The sequence below is a fragment of the Juglans regia genome, chromosome 1 (assembly GCF_001411555.2).
Source record: "Juglans regia cultivar Chandler chromosome 1, Walnut 2.0, whole genome shotgun sequence".
In the NCBI taxonomy this organism is placed as follows: domain Eukaryota; kingdom Viridiplantae; phylum Streptophyta; class Magnoliopsida; order Fagales; family Juglandaceae; genus Juglans; species Juglans regia.
This window is the reverse complement of record NC_049901.1, coordinates 16525916-16534465: the sequence shown is the minus strand read 5'-3', so window position 1 is coordinate 16534465 and position 8550 is coordinate 16525916. Positions and strand designations below refer to the sequence as shown.

General features: G+C 37.2%; 1 protein-coding gene across 1 annotated transcript; it reads left to right on the top strand.

Moving 5' to 3' along the window:
• The first annotated feature begins 731 nt into the window (after positions 1-731).
• LOC109006009 lies at positions 732-1604 on the top strand. The gene has a single exon (XM_018985145.2). It carries the CDS (start codon positions 732-734, stop codon positions 1602-1604), a length of 873 nt encoding a protein of 290 aa, XP_018840690.2.
• The last annotated feature ends 6946 nt before the right edge of the window (positions 1605-8550 follow it).

Genomic DNA, 8550 nt, shown 5'->3' with positions numbered 1-8550 from the left:
GTGATTTTATTTTTTATTTATATATTATAGCGATTTTATTTTTATTTATATATAATAGTGATAAATATTTTTTATTTATATATTATAGTGATAAATATTTTTTATTTATATATTATAGTGATAAATATTTTTTATTTATATATTATAGTGATTTTTATTTATTTATATATTATAATAATTTTTTTATTTATATTTAATAGTGATAAATATTATAGTGATTTTATTTTTTATTTATATATAGTAGTGATAAGTATTATAGAATGTTTGTGAATAGTTATGAGTAGAGATTGAAGTGGGTTTGTGGGTCCCATTGAGAGTATTTTAAAATTTTTGGCATGTGAAGTATTTTCAAAAGTACGAAAATACTTGAAAAGTGTTGAGGAATGTTTGGTACCCAAACATAGCCTCAGTCTCCACCCAAGGTACTATGTCCTGAAGCTACTGTTAACTCTTTCATTGACCAAGATACCCACTCGTGGAACATGCATCTAGTTCAAAATGTTTTCACTCCTGAAGAGGCTATTATTATTTCTAGAATTCATGTTAGTCCTTACAACAGCAATGACAAGCAGGTTTGGAGGTGCACTAAGAATGGAATCTTCACAGTTAAATCAGCTTACCATCTCCAAGTTTCTATGAATGATATCAGTAAGGGATAAGCTTCAGATACTTCCAAACATGAGGCCCTTTGGAATCTACTATGGAAGCTTAAAGTGCCTAACAAAGTTAAAATGTTTCTCTGGAGATCAGTTAAGGAAATCCTTTCCACCAGAGTTAACCTGCACAAAAGGAAGATCATTGACTCACCATTATGCCCTATATGTTTACTTCATCCAGAAACCGTATCCCATGCTCTATGGATGTGTAAAGTAGTTCAGAATGTTTGGAATATTAGCTCAAGAAGAATTCAAAAAAGTAAAACTGAGGAGGCACCTTTCTATGATTTACTTTCAAACCTCCTATCCACACTTCCACCAGAGGAACATACTAAATTAGCTATCACAGCTAAGGAAATTTGGTTCAGAAGGAACAAGTTCATTTTTGAATCCAAATTCGCCTCTCCCCAACAAGTCTTAAAACTGGTCTCCACTAGCATTATTGACTTGGAAGAGCTTGAAAGGAACCAGCAGAGGACATCTCCTCAAATTCAACGCACAGTTAGGTGGTGCAAGCCTCCAAACAATTTCTACAAATTAAACTGGGACGCAGCCATTGACAATGCTAATTGCAAGGTGGGTATCGGGGTATCAATTAGAGATTGGTTGGGTCTCGTGACAGCAACTCTCAGAAGCCCTTGTAATTCCTTTCATGATCCACTCTGGGGAGAAGCTTTAGCTGCCTTGCGAGCAGTACAGTTTGGTATTGAACTTAGTCTGAAATACGTCATTTTCGAAGGGTACTCAAAACAAGTGGTACATGGCATAACTGGCGAAGCTGAAGACTGGAGCATGGTGGGGTTGATTTACCAAGATATCAAGAAACTTTTAGGCACTTACATTTCTTGGTCTGTTAACCACGTTCCTAGACAAGCCAACACAGTGGCACATTGTTTGGCAAAACGTTCTCTAGATTTATCTGAGGACTCAATCCATGTAGAAGATTAACCTCATTGTATTCACAGTTATCTCTATTGAGATTTTAATATGAAGTCTCTTTTCTCTCAAAAAAAAATAATATTTAACTAGATGCTAAAAATAATTTAGAATAGTATATTATGATAACATATAATTAGACACTATAGTATAAAAATAAGTTAGATATTGGTATAGAAGTAAATTAGTGGTCAATGATTTAGTTTTAGTTTTTACTTTTTTGGAAAAATTTCAATTTTGAAAGCCCACATTAAAAAAAAAAAGGCTAAATATGAAGCTAGAAAAGAGTCCAAAACTAAAATTTCAAATCTGACTCCGCTCCGACAAATCGGAGTCGAAGTCAGATCAGAGTCTACATAAATCGAAGTCAGAATCATAGTCAAATTTAAAGGAATTTGAGTCCTACTAAGTCGGTGCTCAACCCTAAATATTACAACCATATGTAATTTCAGCAAATCTTGAACAAATTCTATATTGATCAGATAGATCTAGTAGTGTGTGGTGTGGTATGATTAGCAGTTACTTTTCCTCAGAGCCAATCATGTGGGCTTAGTATCTTTGTCTTCATGACAATTAAGGCTAGCCGTGAATAGGCGGGCCTTGGCTCATGAATCAATCGGGGACCAATCCATACTCCCTTTGCAATCATGGGAAATGGGGAAATAAAAATGGAAGTTCACGGCTCCCAAGAGGAGATCATCCTAAAGTGGTCATTGTGAATTTCTGATATAGATGAAATGATGGCAAAGATAAAAGTGTTATAAAACATTAGCCTACTACTTCCTTCCGTACAAGAACAATAAGACTGGGCAGCACCTGTTAAGAGGTGGCTTGAATCTAGTTGAAATAGTGTCTCTGGTGTATGTTCACTCGAACGGTGGTTCTTCAGCTCGAACGAAATGCAAGTTCGAGAGTTCGCTCGACATCGCTCGAAATTTAGCTCGAGTGAAATGCAAGTCCTAGACTTCGCTCAACACCGCTCGACAGTCAACTCGAGCGGAATGCCAAAACCCTACGTTCGCTCAACAGCTCCCTAAAGTCAATGTTCTCAGAAATGAATATGCATTGTTTTCTATAAATAGGAAGCGTCACCTCTTGTTTTTTCTTCTTAAGTCATTTTGTTTTATAAGAGTGATTTTCTTGTGAGAGTTGAGAGCTTAGAGAGATAACTTCTTTGTGAAAGAAGTTTTGTATTAATTCTCCTGTACTCCATCATTGTTTATAGTGAAAGCTCTGATACCGACCCCACTAGTGGATGTAGGCTCACTTTGAGCTGAACCACTTAAATCTTGGTATTTTCTGTATGTGATTGTCAGTATTTTCTTTTGCTTATTTCCGCTGATATACTTCAAGCTAGTCTTCGATATACAATTATTCCCAGCAAACTGGTATCAGAGCGTGGCTCTGTGCGAGATCTGGTGGGATAGTTTGAAGTAGAGAAATTTGAAGGTCAGAACAGTTTCAGTTTATGGCGCATCAAGATGAAGGCTTTACTACCACAACAGAGCTTGTCAAAAGTATTAGAAGAGAAGGTGTATGATGATTCTCCGGCTCTTTCAAAAGAAGAAGAAGAAAAGGTACATAGTACTATTATTTTGTCATTATCAGATGGAGTTTTAAGGGAGGTTGTTGATGAGGAGACTACAACTGGTCTTTGGTCTGCACTTGAGAATCTTATATGAAGAAATCTCTCACAAACCGTTTGTATTTGAAACAACGGTTATACACTCTCAAAATGAAGGAAGGTACTCTAATCTCTGAACACTTAGATGAATTTAATAAAATTATTATGGATCTGAGAAATATTGACATTAAGCTTGAAGAAGATGATCAAGCATTAATTGTTTTGTGTTCATTACCCATGTCATTTGAGAATTTTGTGAATTCCATGTTGTATGGTAGAAATACAATTTCCTTAGTAGATGTGAAATCTGTTTTGAATTCTAAGGAATTAAGGGATAAATTGAGTATGAAGGGCACTAATGAACAAGCCAGTGGTTTGTTTGTTAAGGGTTCCTCAAGCAGGTGTAGATCCAGTGATAGGGGTTCAGAGAAGTACAGGGGTAAATCCAAGAGCAGTTCACAGTCGAAGTTTAACAAGAAAAATGTTAAATGTCATTACTGCCATAAGTTTGGTCATTACAAAAATGAGTGTCCAAAACTAAAAAACAGAGAGGAAGGCACTAGTTCCTCTAATGCATTTAGCGTTGCTGATGACAAGTCTAACGGCTCATATATTGTTTTAGCAATTAGGGACTCCAATAGTCGCTTCAGTGACAAATGGGTCATGGACTCAGCTTGTACATTTCACATGTGTGTCAAGAGGGACTGGTTCACTAATTATGAACCAATCAACGGTAGTTCCTTTCTGTTAGAGAATGGTATGGCTTGTAAAATTGTTAGGATTAGTTCAGTCAGGATAAAGATGTTTGATGAGATTGTCAGGACATTGTCTAACGTCCGACACATCCCAGAGTTGAAGAAAAATCTTATTTCTTTGGGCACTCTTGATTCTTTGAATTTTAAGTACACTGGTGAAGGTAGAACTATCAGAGTCAGTAAGGCTCAATGGTTGTGATGAGAGTAGATAAGACAAATGGTCTTTATTTTCTTAAGGACATTACAGTGATAGGTGCAGTTGTAGTGTCTATTTCAGATGATCCAGACTCAGATGTCACCCGTTTGTGGCACATGCGTTTGGGTCATATGAGTGAAAATGGGATGTCTATTCTGAGTAAGCAAGATTTGTTATGTGATCAGAAGATAGAGAAATTTGATTTTTGTGAACAATGTGTGTTTGGAAAACAGTGCAGGGTTCAGTTTTCTACAGGGGTTCACAGAACTAAAAGTTCTGTGGACTATATTCATTCTGATCTTTGGGGTCCATCTTCTGTTCCATCAAAAGGTGGAGCTTAGTATATGCTTACATTCATTGATGATTTCTCACAGAAAGTTTGAATTTATTTTCTGAAGCAAAAAAGCGATGTATTAAGTGACTTCGAACTGACAATGGTATGAAATTTTGCGGAGGTGAGTTTGATGAATTATGCAAAAATGAAGGTATTGCCAGGCACCGCACAGTTAGACATACTCCACAGCAAAATGGGGTAGTTGAACGGATGAACAAGACTCTCTTGGAGAGAGCCACCAGTATGCTTTTTAATGCATGCTTATCTAAAGATTTTTGGGCTGAAGCAATCAACACAACTTGCTTCTTGGTCAATCGTTCTCTAGCCACAATTATTGGTTTGAAGACTCCAAATGAGGTATGGTCAGATACTCCTGCTGATTATTTAAATTTAAAAATTTTTTGTTGTCCTGCATATTTTCATGTTAATGATGGAAAACTTGAGCCAAGGGAAAGAAATGCATCTTCATTGGATATGATAGTGGGGTTAAAGGATATAGGTTGTGGTGTATTGATCCTAAATCACATAGGTTTGTAATCAGTAGGGATATTGTATTTCATGAAAAATCTATGCTTAATCCGACAAAGGAGATTATTGTGTCTACAGGTAAAGAACAGGATATTGGCAAGAAGGTGGAGTTTCAGGTGGAAGTGCCACAAGGGCTGCCCAATGGCGCCCAAGATCATGCTATAGCAGATGAGCATGATTCTGATTCTGATAGTAGCGCACAAGGTGAGCAAGACTACAATATAGCTACTGTTAGACAGAGGAGGCAGATTAGACTACCGCAGAGATATGCTCATGCAGATATGGTGATGTATGCTCTTACTACGGCAGAGGATATTGTTGGTCAGGAGCCTTCCAGTTGTTCAAAAGCTGTCAAGAGTGAAGAATCTGCACAGTGGTGCGCAGCTATGATTGAAGAGATTGAGCCTCTTCACAAAAACCAAACATGAGATTTGGTTATGTTGCCAAAGAAGATGAAGACTGTTGGCTGCAAATGGGTCTTCAAAAGAAAAGAGGGAATCTAGGGTGATACAAATGCAAGATACAAGGCACGCTTAGTTGCTAAGGGCTTCAGTCAGAGAGAAGGCATCGACTTCAATAAAGTTTTCTCTCCAGTTGTGAAACACAGTTCGATCAGAGTGTTACTTGCTATTGTAGCATTGTATGACTTAGAGCTACAACAACTTGATGTTAAAACAACATTCCTACATGGTGAGCTTGACGAGACCATTTACATGCATCAGCCAGAGGGGTTCATTGTTGAATGTAAAGAAGATCATGTGTGCAGATTGAAGAAATCATTGTATGGTTTGAAGCAGTCTCCAAGGCAATGGTATAAACGTTTTGATTCCTTAATGATTGATCATGATTATTTGAGAAGTAACTATGATAGTTGTGTTTATCATAAGGAGTTATCTAATGGGTCTTTCATTTATTTGCTACTATATGTTGATGATATGATTATTGTTGCTAAAGGCATATCTGACATTGGTTTGTTAATAACCCAACTCAGAAATGAGTTTGAGATGAAAGACTTAGGTGCTGCAAAGAAGATTTTGGGGATGGAGATCCACAGAGATAGGAAAGCTGGAAAGTTGTACTTGTCCCAGGGAAAGTACATTGAGAAAGTTCTTCAGAGATTTGGAATGTCTGATTCCAAACCAGTAAGTACACCACTTGCTATACACTTTAAACTTTCAGCTTCCCTATCTCCTCAGACAGATGAAGAGGAACGGTTCATGGCTAGTATTCATTATTCCAATGTAGTTGGCAGTATAATGTATGCAATGGTTTGCACTCGTCCAGACATTTCACAGGCAGTGAGCGTTGTTAGCAGGTATATGGTTAATCCAGGTAAGACTCATTGGCAGACTATGAAATGGATACTCAGGTATTTGAGAGGAACTTTGCACTTTGGCTTAATATTTGATAGAGATGTTGATTTCAGTTCCAGAGTTAGTGGTTATGTTAATTATGATTATGCTGGGGACTTAGATAAAAGAAGATTATTGACAGGTTATGTTTTCACTTTGTGTGGGTCTGCTATCAGTTGGAAAGCAACACTGCAATCCACTGTTGCTTTATTAATTACAGAGGCAAAGTACATAGTAGCAGCAAAGGCTGTTGAGGAGGACATTTGGTTGAAAGGCTTGATCAGTGACTTGGGATTACAACAAGATGAGATTTCAGTATTCTGTGACAGTCAGAATGCAATACATTTAACCAAAAATTAAATTTATCATGAGAGAACGAAGCACATTGATGTCAGGTATCATTTTCTCAGAGAGATTGTTACAGAGGGTGTTATAGAGATTCTAAAGATTGCTACTACTGAGAATCCAGCATATATGATGACAAAGCCAATTGCAGTGTACAAGTTCAAACTCTGTTTGGACTTGATTGGTGTTTGGGGTTTGTGATTCCCTTAGGTAATTTGGTGGAGGGGGTGGGTTCTGTGGTCAGAGGTTTTTTGTCTTAGGATTGGTAGAGTTCAAGTCAAGATGGAGATTTGTTAAGAGGTGGCTTGAATCTAGTTGAAATAGTGCCTCTGGTGTATGTTCGCTCGAGCAGTGGTTCTTTAGCTCAAGTGAAATGCAAGTCCGAGAGTTCACTTGATATCGCTCAATATTCAGCTCGAGCGAAATGCAAGTCCGAGACTTCGCTCGACATCACTCGATAGTCAGCTTGAGCAGAATGCCAAAACCCTATGTTCGCTTGACACTCGCTCGACAGTTCACTCGAGCTAATGTTCTTAGAAATGAATATGCACTATTTTCTATAAATAGGAAGCGATGCCTCTTGTTTTTTCTTCTTAAGTCATTTTGTTTTATAAGTGTGATTTTCTTGTGAGAGTTGAGAGTTTAGAGAGATAACTTCTTTGTAAAAGAAGTTTTGTATTAATTCTCCTGTACTCCATCATTGTTTATAGTGAAAGCTCTGATACCGACCCCACCAGTTGACGTAGGCTCACTTTGAGCTGAACCACTTAAATCTTGGTGTTTTCTATGTGTGATTGTCAGTATTTTCTTTTGCTTATTTCCGCTGCTATTCTTCGAGCTAGTCTTCGATATACAGTTATTCCCAATAGAACCCACCATCCACCTCCCTGACCCCACAGGCTAGGTTACCCCACATGCTAAATTATATATATATATATATAAATATAATTCATTACTAAAACGACGCTATTTTGATAATGAATTTATGTTATTTTTTTCAAGTGAAACGAAAAAATGAGGTCATTTTGGGTAACATAATTCCCTCTCCCCCCAAATCTCTCTTTATCCTTCTTCTCTTGCGACCGTGTGACAATAAAGTCTCAAAACTATCGTGCTCATTGCCACAGCTCAGCTTGTTGCCTCATCTCCTCCTCTTCTCCGTCGGGGTTTGCTCACAATTTTTGTTTTTTTTTTTTTCCGATTTTTTTGTATTGTGTTGTGAATTTTTTGTATATTTTGTTGGGGATTTGTTGTTTTCTTTTAAATTTATTTCTCCTAGTTGTGACTGCCATACTTGGCAGTGGATGCAGTGGGGAGGAGGGGGGACCAGGGGTCTGCTCGCGCACTCTGGCACACGAACGGTGGGGCAACCCCCCCTCCCTTCGACCATGGGCAAGGTGAGGGAAGCAGGTAACCCCGCCCTGGGGTGTGCAGGTAGCACCCCCAAAGAACAATCAACGCAGAGTAGAAATTTAAAAATAATGTTAGACACAGTTTTATAGTGCACAAATCTCGCTCATTTAATTTTTTAAAAATGAAGTTTATTATTAAAAAATAATTTTTTTATTTGAGTTTTAGATTTGTCTATTTTTTTTCAAAATGAGTGTGTGATGTTTGTACATCTTAAGATAGTACAAACTATTTTAGGTGGATAAAAAATTATTAAAACTATTGTGTTGAATTAAGTTTTTTAAAATAATATTATTACTCGTTTTCTAAAATTTAGGGGGAGTTGCCGCCACTACGTAGTTCCATCCCATCCCTAAGAGCAATCCCAACCGATCATGTAAAACCTCTATTTTTGTATAATTTAAAGAAAATAGT

Excerpts from the sequence above, each read along its gene's own strand:
- LOC109006009 (XM_018985145.2), top strand. The coding sequence starts at position 732 with ATGTTTCTCTGGAGATCAGTTAAGGAAATCCTTTCCACCAGAGTTAAC.